At 41.0% G+C, this 24,244-nt stretch overlaps 1 protein-coding gene across 2 annotated transcripts in view; it reads right to left on the bottom strand.

Moving 5' to 3' along the window:
- CACNG2 (calcium voltage-gated channel auxiliary subunit gamma 2) overlaps positions 1-24,244 on the bottom strand; it is a 230,898-nt gene that overhangs the window by 79,324 nt on the left and 127,330 nt on the right. The window contains exons 2-3 of one of the 2 annotated variants that reach the window (XM_082265107.1): positions 20,137-20,220; positions 565-579 (exon numbers count right to left, since the gene is read on the bottom strand). In XM_082265107.1, coding sequence (XP_082121233.1) covers positions 565-579; positions 20,137-20,220 — 99 coding nt within the window. The remainder of the gene's footprint in view (positions 1-564; positions 580-20,136; positions 20,221-24,244) is intronic. The other variant, XM_082265108.1, reaches the window with a different exon arrangement.

The following is a 24,244-nucleotide window of genomic DNA, read 5'->3' as shown; positions in this document are numbered from 1 at the left end:
TTCTTTAAGCCAACATTTCTGTATTAAAAATCCTTTTTTATTATTGGTTTTATGTAATATTCAAATTTTCTGAGATACTGAATTTTGGATTTTCACTAGCTCTAAGCCAGCCATATTCATAAAAATCAAAAGAAATTAAAATTAAAAGAAAGAAATGCTTGAAATATATTGCTATTATATTATTGTGTATCTATATAAAATATATGAGTTTTACTTTTGAAACTGAATTACGGAAATAAATTAACTTTTGATGATTTTATGAGATGCACCTGTATGTTCTCCCTGTGGGCTCAATTCACAAAGAGCTATTTTACTCTTAAAATCTGAGATAAAATAACCCAAATCTTTTCACACATTTTTTTTGCAATTCACAAAAAAACATTACTAAAATAAAGCATGAGGTATTTCATCAAAATGTGAGGTATTTTATTCATGAAACCATGTGGTATTTTATCTTATGACATGATATGGGATGGATACAGTGGAGAAAGATTAGAACCCCTTCAGGTTTTAGAGCTAATAAAGAGGTAATATGGTTTAAACCGTAGAAATATGTCAACTCACAAGTCAGTGCGGTCCCTGCAGCATATGTATTAATACAAAAGAAGAAAGATGACTAGAATACCAGTCAAAGGGAAGATGCTTTCACAGGACACATGTGGTGTATATTAAAAACAACCAAGTTAAATTAAGTAAATACAAAATATCTTTATAAATTTCAAATATCGAATAAAAATAGTTTTAAAAATCACACACATATACAGTATAAATACCATTTTTCCACCTTTAAAAAAAGACAGCTTTGTAATTGGGGAGATTTGTCTTTACTTCTGTCCCATAGCCAAAACAGGAAGTGAGAAGAAGTCCCTACAAATTAAAAGAATCTTTTGTCCCCATTGGGTGATTTCCCTTCTATTACTTTTCTGGGGACAACCCAAATTGTGGGATTTTCTTTCACTTTCAATGATAATGGTAAACAGGACAAATAAAGAGGGTGAATCTCCCTAACGGGGGCACAGACAGCAATAAAAACCTGACAGGGGTACTAATCCATCTCCACTTTATCCAAAACTAAGAAAAAAAAGTTCTACCTTTGGTTTTACTTTAGGTAAATCAGCCCCGATCATTCTATGTTTTTCCATATTTAGGTTTCTATGCATTACTGTTGAGAAACTGATCCAAAAAGGTAGAGCCTACTAAAAATTGGCTATTATATTTTTAACTTCGTTAAATACCTCATGCCTGGACCACTACTTATTTAGCTCATGCTTTTTTTTTTTATTTATTTCCTTCGTGAATTGCCTTTACCGTTGTTTTATGAGTTATTTAGCTCATGTTTTTGGTTTGTGAGCTAAATGACTCATGAGGTGATAGTGACTTAAATTTACATTTTCTGCATCTCATGAGATAATTGAAGAAAATGTGTCACATGATTCAATTATCTTGAGCCCTTTCTTGTAGTGGTTTTCTTCCAGGCACTCCGGATTCCTCCCACACTCCAAAGACATGCTGGTGAATTAACTGGCTCGTGTTTTAATTGGCCCTAAGTTGTATATCTATGCAAGAGTTAGAGACCTTAAGTTTTATTGTGAATTTACAATATGTATATTATCAGGGCTATATAAATGCCGGCAATAAATGTGTAAATAAAATAAATATGCATTGCTTGCACATTTGTCCATGTTTTATTGCTTTAAAGATGCTGCAAGTGCAAAAAAAATACCTAATTATTCTGCCAGAAAGAAGAAAGAACTCCTAACTCACTGTTGGTGGATGAAAGCACTGATTTGGGCTCTCATACTGAATTCAACCTATCTCCGCCCCTCTCTGTCCCTCTCCATGTGCATACACTTTACCACCGGAGGATTTTGCTGTCTTACGTCTGGGCGATTCGGCACTGTGCGACTTTAACTGACAATTGCGCGGTCATGCAATGCTGTACCCAAACAAAATTTACGTCCCTTTTTTCCCCCACAAACAGAGCTTTGTTTAGGTGGTATTTGATCACCTATGCGATTTTTACTTTTTGCGCTATAAACAAAAAAAGAGCGTAAATTTTGAAAAAATAACAATATTTTCCACATTTTTTTATATGAAATTCCCCCCCCCCCCCCCAAAAAATGTAAAAATCAAAATTTTTTTACATTTTTGGCCAATTTGTTTTCTGCTACCTATGTTTGGTAAAAAAATCACAATAAGCGTATTTTTAATTGGTTTGCGCAAAAGTTATTGCGTTTACTAACTAAGGGAAAGATTTCTGTCATTTTTGGTGTTTTTTTTTTTAACGAGTAATGGCGGCATTGCAGCGGACAAATCAGACCCTTTACTGACATTTTTGACACTTTTGGGGGTACCAGTGACATTACTACAGTAATCAGTGCTATACATATGCACTGTTACTGTAAAAATGACACTGGCAGGGAAGGGGTTAATTTTATTGGAGAGGGAGGGGTTAATGTATGCCTGGTGCTTACTGACATGTGTGGGGGGAGGTGACTTAGTGACACAAGGACAGATCGCAGGTTCAGCTAAGCTGAACCCTGCAATCTGACCCTGCCTGTCACTTAGGAGATCCGCCCACTCTGTTTATACAAGCGAGCGGATCTCCAGACTCGATTCCCCGACGATCGGGGAAGAGCAGCGGCGCGCCGCCGAGAAAGGGGGGTGTCTGGCGATGTAGGTCTACGTCGCCAGATGATAACGAACCACTTTACCGCAGTAGAGCTCTAGTGAGCAGTGGCAAAGTGGTTAAATGTGTTTACGAAAAAGGCTCTTAGGAGACGTAGTTCTGAGGATGTTCCTATGTCAACAGGAACTTCTGTAAAGCACCCTGTTGATCCCTACTCCTATCAGCTCTCCCTGCAAGGTTTGACAAGGACTAGCAAAAGCTGCTTTTCACGCAGTAACAAGGTAAAAATAATAATGCCGGGATATGCTCTTGAGAAGGAGAAGGAAGTTTTGGGATAATATAGGTAATGTCTAGAAATCACTTCCTTGCATTGCTGACAACTTACAGTACTGTGCAAAAGTTTTAGGCAGGCAGGAAGAAATGCTGTAAAGTAAGAATGCTTTCAAAAATATATATTTGAATTGTTTATTTTTACCAATTAGCAAAATGTAGAGGTTGTAGAGGTCTCCCATTAATAGCCTCAATGGCAAGTGGGGAGACTCGCGGCAGTGGTATCGATTGCTTCATTACTAAGGCACTATCTATGACCAAGTCTGCAGCCCCAGAATCTATTAGTGCCTGGGTATCGAATAGAAAACTCAGACCAGGAAAGTATAACCTGAACTAAAAGTTTATCTTTCAGGAAAGCTGGGGACGCAAGGTCACCACCTAAGGTCTATCCAGGATGAGTTGGACAAGACTTTAATAAGTGACCTGCTTGGCCACAGTAAAGGTACAATCTCTTCCTTCTCCTAAAGGCCCTCTCTTCGGCAGAGAGACATGTGAAGCCCAGCTGCCTGGGCTCTTCTTCACTGGAGGACTCAGGCCCAGGAGGCATGGAAGGTGAGGGAGGCATGGGTGGGAATGCAAAACTCTGAGCCAAATGTATAGGAGGCCTCTGCAAGTGCTCCCTAAAGAAATGTATCTCTTGGAGTCTGGTATCAAAGAGAATGGTAAATGAGATGAACTCCTCAGGATTCCTAGGTATATTTTGAGCTGCAATCTCATCTTTAATGCTATTAGAAGAGGCCATTGGAAAAGCAGCCAAAAGAGCCTCATTGTTCCATCCAACCTCTGCTGCCAGAGTACAGAATTCTATAGCATAGTCAGCAACAGTTCTCGTAATCTGTTTAATGGACATGAGGCTTTTGGCAGCAGAGGTGGAGCGAGCAGGAATATCAAATACCCTTTTAAAGGAGGCCACAAACTCTGGACAATGAGTTTTTGTGTCAACCATAGTGGGTTTGCCCAAGCCAAGGCTTTGTCAGAAAGCAAATAAATAATGAAGCCTACTTTGCTTATGTTAGTAGGGAAAGCCTGGGGCAACATCTCAAAATATACTCCAACCTGGTTGAAAAACCCTCTGCAGTGAGCTGAATCGCCCCATCATGCTGGGGAAGGGGAGCAGAACCAGTCATACTTCCTACAGTGGTAGTGTTAGAGGTGGCTGCCTGTAATGCTATGGCAAACTGATCCATGCGGTGGTCCTGCTCATCCAATCTGCCCAAAAAAAATATTACAACTAGGTGGATTGCCTGCATCTTCTGGATTCATGGCCCTTGCGTAATGTCAGGAACCATAAACCGGACAGAGACAGAAAGTGCAGTCAAAATTACACCTTTAATGAAATGGCAAAAATAACAGTTCGGGAACCTAGTCAAAAAAACAGAAGCCAGAGTTTGGATGCCAGAGCGGATAATCAGATGAACCGGAGTCAGGAAACCAGAATTCAGCATAGTCAGGAGCAAAAATCAAGAACAGGAATCGGAAGGGAAATCAGCCAGGCCAAGTCATACACAGGTGCAGAATAAGGAATGCACTAGAGATCATAGACCACACAAGGAGGAAAGCTGCTAAAAAAGCAAAAATGGTCTGGCTGTAGGCTTGGCTAATAAGGAAAGTTAATGGTAACCAGGTGAGTCACTGTCGTAATTAACTGACAGCTGAGCAGCTTCTGAGCACTAAAAGAAAAGAGCTGCTCGTTAAAGGAGTTGTAAAGTCAGAAGGTTTTTTATCTTAAGGCATTCTATGTCCTAAGATAAAAAACCTTTTGGGTGTAGCAGCCTCCCCAGCACCCCCTAATACTTACCTGAGCCCCAACTTTGTCCAGCGATGTCCGCGAGTCCCTCGGCTGCCTAGGACTCTCTCTACTGATTGGCCGAGACACTGTCAATCAAAGTCAGTCAATCAGGAGAGAGAGGAGCAGGGCTAAACCACAGCTCCGTGTCTGAATGGACACATGGAGCTGCAGCTCGGCTCGGGTGCCCCCATAGCAAGCTGCTTGCTGTGGGGGCACTCGACAGGAGGGAGAGGCTAGGAGTAGCTAGGAGAGACCCGAGAAGAGGAGGATCCAGGCTGCTCTGTGCAAAACTAACTGCACAGAGGAGGTAAGTATAATATGCTTGTTATTTTTTTTTTTATTTATTTTTTTTTTTAAAAAGACGAGATTGTGCAATTACTTTAACCACTTTACCACCGGAGGATTTTGCTGTCTTCCGTCCAGGCCACTTTTTGCGATTCGGCGCTGTGCGACTTTAACTGACAATTGCGCGGTCGTGCGATGCCGTACCCAAACGAAATTTACGTCCTTTTTTTTCCCACAAACAGAGCTTTCTTTTGGTGGTATTTGATCACCTGTGCGATTTTTACTTTTTGCGCTATAAACAAAAAAATAGCGTTTATTCTGAAAAAATAACAATATTTTTAACATTTTTTTATATGAAATTCCCCCCCCAAAAAATGTAAAAACCAATTTCTTAAAAAATTTTTGGCCAATTTGTTTTCTGCTACCTATGTTTGGTAAAAAAAATCACAATAAGCGTATTTTGATTGGTTTGCGCAAAAGTTATTGCGTTTACTAACAAAGGGAAAGATTTCTGTCATTTTTGGTGTTTTTTTTTTTAACGCGTAATGGCGGCGATCTGCGATTTTTTTTGCGGGACTGCAACATTGCGGCGGACAGATCGGACCCTTGACTGACATTTTTGACACTTTTGGGGGTACCAGTGACATTACTGCAGTAATCAGTGCTATATATATGCACTGTTACTGTAAAAATGACACTGGCAGGGAAGGGGTTAATGTTATTGGAGAGGGAGGGGTTAATGTATGCCTGGTGCTTACTGACGTGTGGGGGGGAGGGGACTGAGTGAGTCATGGACAGATCGGATGTCCAGCTATGCTGAACACTCCGATCTGTCACTCCCTGTCACTATGGAGATCTGCCCGCTTGTGTTTACACAGGCGGGCGGATCTCCACACTAGATCCCCGACGATCGGGGGAAGAGCGGCGGCGATCGCCGCTGCTCCTCCCCTGGCCCGACTCCCGCTGTGACTGAAAACAGCGGGAGCGAGCCTCCGGCGGCGCGCAAGCGCCGCCCAGAAGGGGGAGTGTCTGACGACGTAGTACTACGTCGTCAGACGATAACGAGCCACTCTGCCGCAGTAATATTACTGTGGGCGGTGGTAAAGTGGTTAAGTAGCAGGAGCCCAGCCCTGACAGTGAACAGATGAAAATGTAAATCAAATAAATATTTTGATGTGACTACCCTTTGGATTCAAACCTTTGTCTGTTTTTAACGTTTTACACTTTGTACACTTGCACAAATCATGGATTTTGTTTGATTAGAGTGAGGTATAGGACTAATTTTGTTTGATTAGAGTGAGGTATAGGACTAATCAGATATACCAAGCAGGTGCTAATGGTCATCAGTTTCATATGTAGGTTGAAACACAGTCATTACCTTAAACAGAAAAAATGGAGGCTTAAAATTAGGTGAGGAACAGGCAAACTCTGCTAATTAGGTGTGGTTGTGGAAGACAGTTTGATGTCACGGGTCATACACCATGACAAGACTGAACACAGCTTCAAGACACAAGGTAGCTATACTGGATTGGCAAAGTTTCAAAATGTGCTATTCATGCTCAAGCACAAAGAAACAAGCACTGTTGAGGACCGTAGAGGCAGTGGTCGGTGAAGGAACTTAAAGTGGTTCTAAGGCAGAAGGTATCTTACCTTAATGCATTCTGTGCATTCAGGATCAAAAACCTTCTGGGTGCTGATCCCCCCCCCCCAGCCCCCCCCCCCTTATACTTACCGATCCAGCAATGTGCATGAGAACAGTGGCTATCCAGGGTCTCTCTCTCCTCATTAGCTAATTGGCTCCTGCAGCTGTTAATCACAGCCAGTGCACCAATGAGGAGAGAGGAGGGGTGGGGCGGGGCCGAGACACACTCTGTGTATGAATAGATAATGTCTATTCACAGGATCGTGGCTCAGAAACGAGCCTGCTCCAGTGCCTCATAGCAAGAGGCTTGCTATTGGGGGCACTCAGCAGGGGGATGAGCCAGGACTGCTGCAGGAGACCCAAAAAGAAGAGGATCGGGGCTGCTTTGTGCAAAAACATGTTTGTTATTTTTTATTGGAAAAATAAGGCCTTTAGAATCACGGCATGAAAAACGCATCATGTTTCCACATCGGAAGATGTCCAGCAGTGCCATTAGCACAAAACAGTCAGAAACCAGAGGGACCCAGGTACACACTGACAAAAGAATTTGAGGCAGCCTACATTCACAGAAGATCTGTGGTTAGTTCTAGAAACATGTTTGGAGGAACCTACCTGCGAGTTCCTTTTAAAACTGTGAGCAAGTGTATCTAAAAGAATTTATTTCAAGGCTGGTCACATCAAATATTGATTTGATTCGGATTTCTCTTCTATTAATTTCATTTCCATTTTATTAATTGATAAGGATAAACTTTTAACATAGTTAATATAGCTATTTCTGAAGACATTCTTAATTTACAGCATTTTTCACTCCTGCCTAAAAATTATGCACAGTAGTGTATCTCACCAGTTGTTAAGAAGTGAAGCAGTAGGATGGTATATTAGTATTTGTTTTCTGTTGCAGCTTATCTAGAACTCTCTATACTCTCACAAGAAATAATATGGAATTTAAAATCAAATCTAACATTGGGGAAAATAGGTGCGGCACTGGGAATTAGCTGCTATGGCAGGTCTGGGCATGGGTTCACGCTGTTAGTGACAGCTAGCATCCAGCGCTAAGCCCAGGAGCTCAACCAATCAGTATCCAGCTTAGGGTTTAGCAACACGAGTGCTAAGGCTTCATTCACATGTCAGCGTATCGATCGCGGGCAGAATCGCGGTAACATCGCGCAAAAAAAATCGCAGGACGAATGACGCCCCAAAGAAGCTCTTGTACCTTTTTTGGGCGTCATGCGTCCCGCAATTTTTTTGGCGCGATGTTACCGTGATTCAATAGGCGCAAATCACGGCAACATCGCACAGCGTTTGGGGTGCTATTGCAAATCACGGGCAATGCACAGGCGTCCCGCGATTTGCAATGATTTCCGGATCGCGGGCAGAATCGTGGTGATTCTGCCCGCGATCGATACGCTCACATGTGAATGAAGCCTAAAAACAGATCACTGTAACAATTCAATGTAAATATAGCTCCAAACAGTCTTTGATTTCAAGGGATTGTCCCTGATTTTGAACAAAGTCCCTCTTGTCCCTCTTTCCTCCTCATTTGTCCCTTATTTTAGTCTCATCTATATAGTTGTATGTAAAATGCACTTTTACCTTTCAAAGAGTGCTAAACCTTTCATCCAATGTCTAGATTGCTGCATTTGTAAATTTCAAAAGCCAATATAAAGGAATAACTTTGGTTACAAAAACACTTGTGGGTTTAACTAATCTTTTTTTTTTTTTTTTGGTTTAATTCTTCTTTGAGGGGGTGTGGCAGGGGGTGTCCTATGCCTACATACTTTTGCTAATCGGTGTCCCTCATTCCCATCTCAAAAAGTTAGGAGGTATGTGTAAACACAATGTTTGGAAATGATGTGGCATCATGAGTGATGTATGGAGGAATGGGCAGAGCTGTTGCAGGTCTGTCCAGCATCTCCCAATAGCAGTAGATCACTTCTATAGTGATCTTCTGCTGCAGAACTGCATTGGAATAAAAATATTTTCTCCTGAGATTTATCTCCCTATGGGCCTTCATTGGATGGCTTGTTTAACAGACGCATCTGTATGTAATATTTTTAGTACCAGAAGGTAAAATTAACAGTTTTTTTTTTCTAATGGTTTGGTAATTTTTTCTTTCTTTTTGTAAAAAAAAAAAAAAAAATCCCAGTGGTGATTAATACCACCAAAAGAAAGCTCTAGCTGTCTCAAAAATTATTATATTAATACTATATTATATTAGATTATTAATATATATTATATAAAATTAATTTGGGTACAGTGTTGCATGACCAAGTAATTGTCAGTCAAAGTATCACGACACTGAAAACAGAAAAATGGCCTGATAATGAAGGTATATTACAGTGAAGCGGTTAATGGTATGCCAACAATTTATGTACACCATTTTTTTTCCATGTGCGTGGATTGGAGTGCACCTTTTATGTGAGTGTGTTTGTTTTTTTTTTTTATAATATTTTTTTTAAATTGTGCATACTTTTTTTACGCTATATAGCCACACCCCTTTTTTTTACTTCCCGAGAGAAATGGCACAGAACATTTGAGGAAGCAGATGTGACTGATAAGAGCCCGATAAAGGGATGCAAGCTAATCTGGCCTGTCTAGTATATTATAGTTCCTAATGAAAAGGTAGTATGTGTGAAGCACAGTTTATAATGAGAAGTTGTTGATTTATCATAAAGATTTTCAAATACGGACAATTTTTGGATTGTCTGAGGGCCATTCTATGGTGGATATACACTTGTTATGTGTTTATGGGTTCATATCAATCGGTAACTTACATTGTGTATGTCTTAAGGCCCGTACACACGTACCGATTGTCGGCCGAACGATCGGCCGTCTTTTGTCCAGGGCTGTCGGTGTCTGTTGAAAAGTGCAAAAGACTGCACAAGAATTTTGTCCGCCGACTACAGCCGACTGCAGAAGTGATGTCATGTAATGGTTAACTTTCCCTGTGTTTTTTCTTTTCTGAGCATGCCCAGTCTTGCAAATCTGCTGTCTGTTGGCCGGATTCTGTACTGACTGGCGAACAATCGGCCGCTCTGGTGTCGGCATACAAAAATTTTCATGCTTGCAAGACAGATTCTTTTCGGCCGAAAGTGCGCTGTCGGCTGTCGGAGGCATCATACTACCAAGCCGAAAATCGGACGATCGTTCGGCGGCCGAACATTTTCGGCCGACAATCGGTACGTGTGTACGGGCCTTTAGTGTCTGTATCACCATTGTGTATATAATTAAGGGGTTCTGGGGAAGGAGGGGGGGGGGGTGGTAAGTCACACATAAAGAAATATATTGTTCATGTGAACAGTAGGATCTTTATCAGGTATTTGAAGTTTTTAGTAATCCTTAGTATTAATCCAGAGGGAATCCACTATACGGGGATCCCTATGGGACATATTCTTCGTAAGTGAAAAGTTGTCCTTTAAAAGGTACACTCCAGTCCAAAGTTAAAACTAAGTACTGCATTACATACAGAGCACATAGTCTATTTTATTAGTACATTTTTGTCCAGGCATTGCTACATTACACCATTTCCAGTTTACCCTAGTCCATTTCAAAGCAATCTGTGAATCAGAGAATTCCTTTTTCATACTTGTAATACAGGAGAGGAATTCTCATGTCCACGCTAGCCTCTTTCTTGCTCCCATGCAGAAATTATGATGTATAGATTATCAATATTTACAGGCTCTTACGGCTATCAATCAAAGAAGTTTGATTTCGATTGGTTATACAGGAAGGAGGGAAAATGAAGTGGTTGCAAGGCACAGGCTACAGACTTAATCTCCCTCTAAAAATGTGAGTTGCTTTTTGGATGTTGCAGTGGATTACAGAGAAAGCCAATTGGGGCCAATCAAGTGGATTTTTTAAAAAACAGCAATCTGTCGTCTTTTCTAATTTTTTATTTTTCATTTTGGAGAATAATTTAAGATAGATAATTGTATACAGTTTAAAAATCTAGCTTCTCTCTCTCTTTATATATATATATATATATATATATATATATATATATATATATATATATATATATATATATAATATATATATATATATATATATATATATATATATATATATATATTTTGTAATTTTTATACTACAGTGGCAAAAATAATTATTTGATCCCCTGCAGATTTTGTAAGTGCACTTGCAAAGAAATGAATGATCTATAATTGTTATCATAGGTGTATTTTACATAGTAGAGACAGAATATCGACAAAAAATCCAGAAAAAAGCACATACTACAAATGTTATAAATTGAGTTGTAGTTCAGTAAGTAAAATAGGTATTTGATCCCCTACCAATGAACAATAATTCTGGCTCCCACAAGTTGACTACTGTATGTGCTCTTGTGGTGTACAGATTAGTCCTGTCAATTTAAGAAGTTGCTTCTAACGAGAACTTATTATGTGTATAAAAGACAGCTGTCTACAGAATCTCTTTCTTCTATTCAAACCTCACACTCGTAGACAGGCCAAAGAGCTGTCAAAGGACGTTAGGGACAAGATTGTAGACCTGCACAAGGCTGGAATGGGCTACAAGACCATCAGCAAGAAGTTTTTTCAGAAGGAGACAACTGTTGGAGTGATTATGTGAAAATGGAAGAAATACAAAAGAACTATCAATTGCCCTCGATCGGGAGCTCCATGCAATATTTAGACTCAAGGATTTAGACTAAGGATGATCATAAGAAAAGTGAGGGATCACCTGGAACTACACAGGAGGAGCTTGTGAATGATCTAAATGCAATTGAGAACACAGTCACCAAACAAGCCATTGGTAAAACATTACGCCACCATAGATTTAAATCCTGCAGCACCCACAAGGTTCCCCTTCTCAAGGCCTGTCTGAAGTTTGCCAATGAACATCTAAATAATTTAGAGAAGGTTTGGGAGAAAGTGCTGTGGTCAGATGAGACCAAAATTTAATTCTTTGGTATTAACTCCACTTGCCGTGTTTGGAGGAAGAAAAATTCTGACTATGACCCTAAGAACACCATCCCTACAGTCAAGCACTGAGTTGGAAACAATATGCTTTAGGGTTTTTTCTCTGCTAAAAGTACAGGCTGACTTTGCCACATTGAGGGGCCATGTATTGTAAAATCTTGGATGAGAACCTTCTTCCCTCCCTTGCCAAAACACTGAAGATGGGTCATGGATGGGTCTTCCAGCAGGACAATGACCCAAAACCTATTGTCAAGGCAACAAAGGCGTGGCTCAAGAAGAAGCACATTAAGGTCATGAGATGGCCTAGCCAGTTTACAGACCTTAATCCTATAGAAAATTTATGGAGGGACCTGAAACTTCAAGTTGCCAAGTGACAGCCAAGAAACCTTAAGGATTTAGAGAAGATCTGTAAAGAAGAGTGGACCAAAATCCCTCATAAAATGTGTGCAAACCAACTACAAGAAACATCTTACCTCTGTGGTTACCAACAAGGGTTTCTCCACCAAGTACTACAGTATGTCATGTTTTGCTTGGGGATTAATTACTTATTTTACTCACTGAACTGCAACTCAATTTATAACATTTGTATCTTGTTTTTTTTTCTGGATTTTTGGTTGATATTCTGTCTCTATCATTTAAAATACACCTGCCATAAAAATTATAGACCCTTATTTCTTTTTTGTAAGTGGACAAACTTACAAAATCTGCAGGGATAGAGTATTTGGTCAGCATGCCCCATGCTGTCTATGTAGTGGTCTGTAAGCCCCAGAGTGAACATCCTAAAGCTTGTAATGGCATGTGACCATGCTGACCAATGAACACTTGCCTTTGCTGGCACCATTATGGATACTCTTTCGGGGACTGTGTATTGTGGTATACGGAATGCTACACCAGCAACACAGGGCATCACGACTGCAAAGTACAGCAGTATCTGGAGGGTTGGCCAGGATATTTGGATAATTTTTCCATTTCAATTTCTCCCTGTACCTGCTGTCACATTTTAAAAACAACGAGGCTGTGCAAGTCTCCACCCATACAGCCGCATCATTCATTCCCATCTTCCACTGCAGCAATGAACTGCAAGGGCAATGGTGAGCATCCTTGTAGTTCATTGATTCTTCCTGTACTTTGGTAGCCCTTCTGAATGTCTGAAGGAGCCTGGTATTGCACCCATGATCCACTGATAGCAAGTGCAATGCTTTTCAGGCTGTAGTGAAAAAAAATATATAAATGCACATTTTTTTACCTGCAAAATGATGTGCATTTATTATTGATTTATTTTTTTTTTTTTACCAAAGGTGAACTTTAAGGTAAACAGTGCAATATGAGCTCACTGATAACACTCTATAATTTCCCTTCCTATGATTAGCAGTTCATTGACCTTTTTTTTTAACCTGTCTGAGATTATCTTTAAAAGTTCCTTTGGTAGACTGCCCATTTTTGGTAGTCCTAGGAATTATTTTTTTTCTATCTATTAAATATTAATTAATTTGTGAACCCTATTGGACCAATTTACTGAAGCAGTGCAAAAAAAAAAAGGAACTGCAATGATATATAATGTGCATTGACCCATGACAACCATAAGAATTTTTCTGACTAAAGTAGAGAATTCTGATTGGCTGAAAGTAGATTACTGAACCATGCATATCATCATCATCATCATCACTCATTGAATATGCTATTTTATTGTGTTATTTCACTTTTTGCCATCATGGCTTATATTAAATAAATAGGATAATGTCAACTCTGTGCAAATTTAATATACTGTATCTTACTGTTCTTGTGTGAAATCATTAAACATGGGCCTACTTAGATGGAGGCTTACAACAGTGAAACTAAGAAGAAAATATTTGGGTTCCTCAAGAAGCTCGTAGTGAACAGAGTCTGTGAAGAGCTTCTTCATTTCTTGATGTGTTATACAAAATAAGTGAGTAATTTCACAATATTTTTTAACATCTTGTAGCAGTTAAATGTCCAAGAGATTTTAGTACTTTTTAGAAGACCTGTGGACCTCATGTATAATAACTAGAGGAACGGAATGGGGAAAAATGCAAAGAAATGGGAATATAGCAAATGGGCTGATTCCAGCTGTCTTTTTTCTTTACAGTGTAGAAAAAGAGACAAGTACTGATTGGTTGCATTTGGCAACACCTTCACCTTTTTATTCCGTTAGGCCCCTTTTACACAGACGTCATCACGTTCTTTCAAAGTAAACAGTTAAATCGGTTTACATCCATTCCGATCCATGTAAATGGATCTGACCGTTGGCCTGTTCTGTTTAAGAAACAGAACTGAACAGATCCAGATGTAAATGGATACTAATCCCTTTACATTCGTTTGTCCATAGAAATGAATTGCTGTACGTTTTTCATCTGTCAAAGGATGAATGAAAAATGGACACAAACAATGCCTGTGTGAAAGGGGTCTGTGTTTTTCTACGAGAACTTATTTTTTGTCCATTCAAGGAAAGCAGCAGGTTTTCAATAATGCTTCAGTAGAACAGATTTACCTTTCCTTTCACTTATTTTGTTGGCTGGGAGTAAAGCCCCGTACACAGGTACTGATCGTCGGCCGAACGATCGGCCGTCTTTTGTCCAGGACTGTCGTGTCTGTTGAAAACTGCAAAAGACTGCACACGAATCTTGTCGGCCAACAACAGCCGACTGCAGAAGTGATGTCATGTGATGGTTAACTTTCCTTGTCTTTTTTCTTTTCTGAGCATGCCCAGTCTTGCGAATCTGCTGTCTGTCGGCCGAAATCTGTACTGACTGGCGAACAATCGGCCGTTCTGGTGTTGGCCAACAAAATTTTTAATGCCTGCACGACAGATTCTGTTCGGCCGAAAAAGCGCTGTCGGCTGTCGGAAGCATCATACTAACAAGCCTACAATCGGCCGATCGGTCGCCGGCCGATTTCTACGGCCGACAATCTGTACGTGTGTACGGGCCTTTAGAAAAGAAAGCCCTGTGTAAGCTTGGAGGCAGTGTATTATGAGCTTACACAGGGCTGTACTGGTGCTGTTGGGAAGAGGGGCAATAAAGTGGACCTTGTAGTACAATGCAAGGTCCTCCTCTTTTGCCCAGGGTATTCCCCCCCCCCCCACCCTTGACAATCACCTGCTGACAGTATGTCTAAAAGGTACCTGTAATTAAAAAAGTTTATACTCACCTTACCAGTTTTCCCCATCACAAGGCGCAACACTACCATCACCCAGGAAGATTCCTGGGGAATGCAGAGCAGCCAAAATCTCACAAAACAATATTCTAATTACCTAAAAGAGCATATTCTCGTGAGATTTGAGCTGCTGTGTATTCCTCTGGATCTTGCTGCCAGGAGGTTGACCATTACCTAGGTGCCATGGGCAGAAGCTGGGGTATGGTAAATAAATACTGTAACTTTTTTCTTTAGGGCTTATTCACAAGAGACGATGCTGCCATCTCCTCAATTAAGGTATTTTTTCAATACCAATGGGGATTTTCCATTCTTCTGCAGCCCTGAAACAGCCATAGCCATGTTAGGCCTGTGGTTATGGTAGGGTCATATTGACTTCAGTTTGTGAATTTGACAAGCTGTGCAGCCTGTGAAGTTAAAATTGACATGCTAAGGTAAAATTATTAAAGCATCATGGCTGCAGCAATGTAAGCATACCTGAGCTTCCACCATGTCTACTTGTAGATGACTAATAGGAGAGGTAAAAACGCATATCAGCCTCTCCTTTTTACCACCCCTGGCTGCCCATGCGAACCTAGCCTTACAGGTATCTTTTGGACATACTATCAGCAGGTATTTTCTTCAAGATATGGGGCCCAAACATTATAAATGGACATTGCATTTTACTGTAAGGTCTGCTTTAAAGTGATTATGTGGCATTGCACTCCATAGGCCAAATATTGGTTTTCTTTAATATATTTATGTGCTACAATGTTGATGATCAAAATCATTTTTTAAATCATTATCATAGACTTCAAACAGTTGTGTAAAGATATCAATCATATGTGCAAAAATATATATACTGTAGTCCAGTCCTTGTGTTTTAGAAAAAAAACATTGTGAACCAATGTAATAATCCACCCTGTGTATTTGTGCAAAATAAACACCCTTTTCTCCATTGTTTATCACCACCACTCAGTGTGCTCCTCTATATATGCTCACCACCACTACAGGCCCCACTACAGGCCTGTTAATTACTGGAGGTCTTTAAGCGCTTGATAGTTTACACTCTGAGAGCCGAGTATTTGTTGTTGGTCTCCATGACAACATTGAGATGCTATGTAAGAGTGATGCAGGGTGTTCGCTACCCTCTGATGAAGTCCAACCTCTGGTACGCAACGCGTAGGGGCGGAGCCACACCCACGCAATGTCATCACATTTTTGCTGAGCCAATACTCGGTTCTCAGGGAGAGAGAGAAATTATTGGCACATTAGAGTGATTGGATCCTCTGACCACTATTGTGAATTGCCTTGCTAGCTGCTATGCACAGATTTAGATGCCTTTTATTTTACATGTTATGTGAGTATAATTAGTGGATTTTTAGGAAGCAATAAAAAAATATTTTTACAGAGAACATTAGATTCAGTTTCAGATTCAGATTCATGGGAAAGAAAAAGTCGTTTGCCAGGTTTTCGATTGGTGGAACATCTTACCATGTACGTATGGCAGCACTTATGTGATTATTATCAATCACTTATAGACCTCATGTAATTAAAAGGTCTGTAGTGGAGTTGAGCATACAGTATATAGAGGAGAGCATGAAGTGGTGGGGACACACATTGGAGAAAAGAGTGTTTACTTAGCACAATTACATTGAATGAAGAGTGTTCACGTGGTGGATTATTACCTTTAGTCTAGGCTCACACTTGTGTGTTTTTGTAGTGCGTTTTGCAGAAATGCAATGCAATACAGTCCATTTAACAAGGTTTCCTATGGGACACATTCACATCTATCAGTTTTTCAGCTGCTGCCTTTTTGGAAAGTGTCAGGGACTTTTTTTTTCCTGCAGCAGATTGCGTTTTGCGTATAATAAACTTCAATGGACCTGCACCAAAAACACAAGTGTTGCGTTTTTTATGCTTTTTTTCTCCTTAACCACTTTACCGCTAGAGCATTTTGCTCTTACGTCTGGGCCACTTTTTGCGATTCGGCGCTGTGCGACTTTAACTGACAATTGCGCGGTCATGCGACGCCGTACCCAAACAAAATTTACGTCCTTTTTTTCCCACAAACAGAGCTTTCTTTTGGTGGTATTTGATCACCTGTGCAATTTTTACTTTTTGCGCTATAAACAAAAAAAGAGCGTTTATTTTGAAAAAATAACAATATTTTTAACATTTTTTTATATGAAATTCCCCCCAAAAAAGATGTAAAAACCAATTTTTTTTAAATTTTTGGCCAATTTGTTTTCTGCTACATATGTTTGGTAAAAAAAATCACAATAAGCGTATTTTGATTGGTTTGCGCAAAAGTTATTGCGTTTACTAACTAAGGGAAAGATTTCTGTCATTTTTGGTGTTTTTTTTTTAACGAGTAATGGCGGCAATCTGCGATATTTTTGCGGGACTGCGACATTGCGGCGGACAGATCGGACCCTTGACTGACATTTTTGACACTTTTGGGGGTACCAGTGACATTACTGCAGTAATCAGTGCTATAAATATGCATTGTTACTGTAAAAATGACACTGACAGGGAAGGGGTTAATTTTATTGGAGAGGGAGGGGTTAATGTATGCCTGGTGCTTACTGACGTGTGGGGGGGGAGGTGACTGTGTGAGCCAGGGAAAGATCGGATGTTCAGCTATGCTGAACACTCCGATCTGTCACTCCCTGTCACTTAGGAGATCCGCCCGCTCTGTTTACACAAACTGGATTCCCCGACGATCGGGGCAGAGCAGTGGCGATCGCTGCCGCCCTCCCCTGGCCCGACTCCCGCTGTGAATGAAAACAGCGGGAGCGCGCCTTCGGCGGTGCGCGAGCGCCGCCTAAAGGGGAGGAGTCTAGCGACGTAGGTCTACGTCGCTAGACGATAAGGAGCCACTGTGCCGCAGTAGCAGCACAGTGGCTAGTGGGAAAGTGGTTAAACTGTGAATATCTGGTTGTTTAGGAGGCCCCTGCGTTCTTAACAACTGATGAGTCATCAGCTGTGAGTGGGGTTTGCTGCTGACAGTTGAAAAAGAATTGCTACAAAAAAAAAAATATCGAGGCCTCCCCCCCTCCTGAACCATACCAGGCCACATGCCCTCATCAAGGGTCTCTTTCCCACAACCCTGGCCAGTATTTGTCGGGGTCTGCGGGCAGAGGGGTTATCAGAATCTGGAAGGTCCCTTTATCAAGGGGGCCCCCAGATCCCATCCCCCCATGTGAATGAGTATGGGGTACATTGTACCCTTACTATTTCACCAAAAACTGTAAAAAATAAATAAACATACAGAGACAGTTTTTGACAATTCCTTTGTTAAAAAAACAAAAAACAAAATGCCCACTACTGCCAAAGGCTCCCACTGTCTGACAGTTCTTAATTAATTTAGGGGTGGGGCGACCTGATGATTTCACCGGTGACCTTGCCCCTTAATTATTTTGGAATTGCCAGGCATGGGAGCTGTCAACAGCGGGAGTGGGCCTTTTTTAATTTTCTTTTTTGTGTGTCGAGTGTCATGATTGATGATGGATCTACACTGGGGGACATTGTTTTTTTTTTATTTTTGTTTTTTAAATAAAAGACTTGTCAAAAACTGCCTACTGTCATTTTTTTTACACTACACCCTTTTGTTTTGGTAAATGAGTAGGATACTCATTCACTTGGGAGGGGGATCTGGGGGCCCCCTTGTTAAAGGGGGCTTCCAGATTCTGATAAGCCTCTCGCCTGCAGACCCCCACAACACCGCCACAACCACTCGCTCGGATAAGGGTTTTGTATGAATTTTGGGGAGGACCCCACACCATTTGTAAAAAAATGTTGGCGTGGGGTTCCCCTCAAAATCCATAATAGACCTGGAGAGGGACCCCACTCCAAATTTTCTCGTATTTTTTTCTTTACCGGCAAATCTTTTTTTATGTAGCACTCTCCTAGGTAGGTGCTAGAGAGAGAGCATCGTTTTTGACCTTTTCTGCTTACCAGAAGGATTGCCAGGTAAATCTATATTGTTTTCTGCCTACCAGAGAGCAGGATCTACTAGTGAGGTCTGCTCATTGTGCTCAGGTGCAGCTCAGTTTGTCTGAAGTGTTTCACACTGGTCCAATAGGGAGGCATATTGGACAGTGGGAGGAAACCTGACAAATGAGTGCACAGGCATTTCGTACAGCCCTGGTGATTGGCAGAGGAAAGTGCCTCGGTTCATGCTGGGATACTGTATAAATGCCAAGAGCACATGTGCTCAGAGTCTTTCAGCTGGAGAGCGGAGTCCCGGAGGGAGGGGGCAGCTGCCTTCTCCACAGTAGAACTTGCCATGCGGCCTCAGGTGGTTCACCTGAGGGCCTAAGAGCTAGAGAGGTCCTGCAAAGCTGCATTGAAGAAAGACACTGGAAGAATCTGATTCTGCATACAGTGAGAACAGATCTATGTCAATGGGCCTGTCCTGAGGGGGGCCATCCCTTCAGTTAGAACAGTCAGTGGACGGGTGTCAGTAAAGGGGATGCTAGAGAGTGTCCTGAAGATAATGTAGTTCACCAAGTCTGTTGCTGGAGAGAAAGCACCAAGACTTAACCCTTTCCATACACATAACAGTATGGTTAAAGCAGTGTGACTGCTTCCACAAGTAACCTGGTGAGGTCAAGTGAGAGTTGTCCTTATCAACTGTAAATAGTTCAAGTTGGATTATCCCACTATTCCCTTCTCCCATCCAAGTTCCACAATAAATACCAAAAACCAAAACCCCTGGACTGTTTATTGAGCAATGAGCCATTGGGAATAAGGGTGAATATGTGAACTGTCCCTAAGTGACTGTTTGCAGGTTATCACACAGCAAGCCCAATGGGGACAGTGCTACATTTCCATTCTGCTTACAGCTGATGACTGTGGCCACCCACTCCTTGACAACTGGCTATTCACAGTTTGTTAGGGAGAAAAAAAAAAAAAAACACAACGCATGAAAACTGCATGCAAATACGTATAAAAAATGCGTGTTCAAAAAATGCAAAATACACCAGAAAACCGAATCAATCGCAACCGCATAGATGTGAACCTAGCCTTATTGGTTCACAATGGACTTTTTTTGAACATAAGGACTGGGTTAAAAATTGCACTTATGATTAAGACATTTGCACAATTATTTGACGTCTATAATAATGATTTAAAATTCATTTGGTCACACATTGTAGCACATTTATATATTGTAGAAGTTTTGCATTTTTAATATGAGCATTATTTATTTGTTATTAGCACTGCACAAAGTTGATAAATTCTGAAAATGTTACTATTTTGGGGGTAGAATCACAGAACGTGCTAGCTGCTTTATACCTCATAAATATATAATAATGTTGTATTGCCTGGTCACATTCTAGTTTTCATTTAAAGAAATCAGTGAACTTACGGAGAAAATATTCGGCAGTATCTGCTTCATAATCTGCATCTTCTGGAAAGTGGTCAATCTGTTTGCACACGCCTTTAAAATTACCTAAAGAGAGATGTGAAAAATGTGTCAGAATTTTCTTTGCAAGTTTACTGTCAACATGATGACCCATTCAAATACATATGAACGAAACATTAACATCACCACTACAATGAAATCTCTCTGCTGCCTATTACTGGCATTGCAATGGACAAGATATATATATTTAATAAAAATCGAATGCAGTGCAGACAGAATAGAGCCCCGGAATTTACCTCTTTCTTTGCTGTGTTGGGGAGATTTCCCACCACTTTGTGTGGTGTCAGCATGACAAATAAAATCTCTGCAGTGGGTACACAGCAAAAAAACTGACAAAATTCCTACCCTTTCCCACTCAGTACCACATTAAATAAAAGTTCTGGCTGGGGTTCCAATGTAAACATGAATATGTATTTTTTTCCTACCAGACATATAGCAAAATGCACACACCAAATCAATTTTACTACATTTTAGGTACTATAAAGAAAACCTGGTTAGAAATATATATATAAGATGTTGTAAACCCTTTATAGCTGAAACAAAGTTGGACCCTTTTCATTTCTTTTGATGCATATTCTTTTTTGCAACAATACAAGTGCTCATTAGTTTGCCAGAGTAAACCTGTCCCCAATGCAGGAGATCCAAACTAAATATATATTAATAAAAGTGCATAACTATAGGTTACCTTCAGTGAAAACAGCATGTCTAAATGATCAGTTGATTGTATGCTGCAGTTTATGTCATTTTTTAACTTGACCCAGCTCTTTTATGGCTCCTATGCCTTGATATTGGTCAGTGAGGAAGCCCATCAAATTAAAGACCTATAAGGAGTTGATATGTACAGGAAAATTTAAGATTTGCACATATTTTTTTTTTTTTTTAAAACTGTAGCTCAGCCCTTAATATTTCCACTCGCCTCTCGCATTTGGCGAGTGGAAATTAGTAGAGGGTAAGTGTGGAGCAGGAGCGGACTGGGCTGACAGTTTCCTGGCTGATCGCTTCTGGCAGAAGCGGTGCAGCCCGAAAGGCGGGGCTCCCTGCCCTCCAGGACACTCTGATGTCCTGCAAAAAAGGCTGCACCGCTTCTGCCAGAAGTGATCAGCCAGGAGACTGTCAGGAGGATCTGGCGGCTGGATCACACAGAGCGGGGATCTCCTGCTGTGACACAGCTTGTAAATGAATAGCCGGCCGCTGTCAAACAAAGTCCTGCCTCCTAGACCGGCTACTATGATAGACAGCACACTGATCCAATGCCAGTCCAGGAGGCTGGACTTTGTTTAACAGCAGCCGGCTATTCATACACAAGCTGTGTTACAGCGGGAGATCCCCACTCTGTGGGATCCTCCTGATTCCTCCCAGCTGCATTGATGGGCACAGATAAGGCTGCATTGATGGGCACTGATAGCCACTGATAAGGGTGCACTGATGGGCACTAATAGGCTGCACTGATGGGCGCTAATAGGCTGCACTAATGGCCACTGATGAGGCTGCACTGATGGCCACTGCACTGATGGGCACTAATATGCTGCACTATTGAGCACTGACAGGCTGCACTGATGGGCACTGATAGGCTGCACTGATGGCCTTTGATGAGGCCGCAATGATGGACACTGATGAGGCCGCACTGATGGGCACTGATGAGGCTGCACTGATGAGCACTGATAAGACTGCACTGACAGGCACTAATGAGGCTGCACCGGTGGGCACTGATGAGGCTGAACTGATGTGTACTGATATGCTTTATGTTAATATTGTTAAAGTTGTTGTTAATATTTATTTTTGTAGTATAATTCTGCATAAAACATTTAACAGTGTTATTTAATGAGATAATTTATAAGAAGAATGTTTAGGGGCAGACTTAGGGGCAGGGCAGGGTAGGGGTTGGGTGGGGAAAATGGTGGCGAGTAACTCTTAAGCCCTGGCTAGTCAGGACTTGATATTTTTAGCCTGCTGTAGCTGCAATCAGGTGCTTACCAGTGCCTGGAGTCCAGTGCTATCTTCCCGCATCGGGCTCAGTTTTACTGCTGCCGGTCCCCTCCACCACACTCTTGTATATGGAAACTGGCTGTGTGGCTTCCTGAGGAACCACAGCCAGCTCCCCACTGTGCAGGTGTGTGCTCAGGCTGCGCTCTGTGAATGGTTCTGCAACCTCCTTGGACATGTGACATCTCCCAGGAGGCTGCAATAGAAAAGCAGGCAGGGCAAGCAGCATTTTCCTCACCTTGGTGAAGATTGCAGAATGGAAGTGGGTACTGATAAAAATCAGTACTGGCTCCCCCCAACAAAAACCTGTAACTCAGGCTGGCGACAGGGATCAAATCGGCGGTATTTTACTTTTTTAAGGAAGTTTTTTTTTTTTTTTTTGGGAGAAAAAGTGGACTTTTATCTTGTAGCAGTCTATTAGCAGTCATATTTTATCCCCCGGAAGGGAGAAAATTTTAAGAAATCTGCCTGAAGCTCTTTTTTTATGCATCAGCTCCAGAAGTCGGTGCATGGTGCTAGCTGTGGATTAGAGATGAGGGTCAGCACTGAGAACTAAGTTTGTCTTCCTTCAGATCCAAATTCTGTCTCTTGTAGTGAGTACGTAATGGTACGGTGGACTAGAATGTGTATACAACAGAGAATCATGCACAGCAAAGAAACAAACACTGTGTTCAGATCCGTAAGTTGTATAGTTTGTTTTAGGGATCTGAACACAGCAGTATTCTATGCTTTGGGCCCTTACACACAACTGCATTTACATCTGTAAAACTGTGCTGGGTAAATATCCGTTTCATAAAAATAGAAAACATTATGCTGGATCTTGAAGTTCCATAGTAAAAAAACATGAATATAGTCCATATAATGCTTGTTTTTACACACTTATAGGCACATAGAGTCTGTGCGTGTAAATGCTCATAATGATTACAGAACGCTTCCACCTCTCAGAATTGGGGGGATGTGAAATAAGCACGCATATGTATATGTGTAAAATCCTGACCAGTAACAGATTTTTTATTTTAACCAATCTAAATGTGGCACTAGTTCCTGCCATTTAATGGCTGTGTGCACAGGCCAATAAAAAACAATGGGCCTTAGAATTTTTTGGGCCCCCCTTTTGCAAGAGCACTTACTAATCAGAAAGCGCATTTATTGAAGCACTTTACTGCCATCCAGCGTAGATGACCAGTAATTTATTTCACAATATTTTTATTGAGAAAAAAATGTGCATACAGAGAAAACAAGCAACAGACATCAGGGTTATAAGTCACAGTCATCATAAAACCAGGCCGTCCACAGCACTAACAAATGATCCTATTATAGACCATAATTAACTACCAGTAACAAAAGTAGGATCCGACATAACAGTACACTCCACTAGGGAGGCGAATAGGGATACAGCTTTAAACAATCAAGTATCACAGAAATAGGCATTGGGAAAACCCAAAAAGTTGTAACTCAGCAAAAAATAGTGATCAAGAAAGCTCCTGAGGCCAACATATATGTACAATGGAGGCCAAAAGACCAAGCCAAGATTCAGTTGGGCTATCATGAGAGCCCCAACTTTTTTCAAGTTTTCTAAAAGGTATCATAGGTTCTCTCTTCTGGTTTGTGTCAGATCTTGGTTTCTGATGGTAAAGTGATGAACGGTTATTCACCCAGTGGCTTTTATAAACGGCACTGGATAAAGCACTGTCGGGCAACATGTGCGCCCACTATTGCCTGTGAAATAAACCTTCTAAAGCCAGCCATAGATGGATTGAATCCTAGCTGGTTCAAGAGGGGCAAAATTTGGTTCAGTGTGTGTGCTCCCTGGCTCTACAAAAGTCAGCCTAGAGTGACAAAGTTGCTCCTTGACAGTTGCAGTGCAGTGAGTGTTGCCCCTTGGAACAAGAAGGAAGTTTGTGACAGGATAATCAGGTAATAACCAGGTGAAAATTATAAAAAAAACTGCCTTAAAATGAATGCACCCACAACATCTAGAGATCAGTTGGATGCTTTAAATCACATGGTGTTTTAAGACCTGAAGAGGTATGGAAAACAATATGCTTGAAGAGCAGCAGTAAATGAA

This window comes from Pelophylax lessonae (genome assembly GCF_965119305.1).
Source record: "Pelophylax lessonae genome assembly, chromosome: 8".
NCBI lineage: Eukaryota > Metazoa > Chordata > Amphibia > Anura > Ranidae > Pelophylax > Pelophylax lessonae.
The sequence above is the reverse complement of the archived record's forward strand: the minus strand, read 5'-3'. Positions and strand labels throughout refer to the sequence as shown.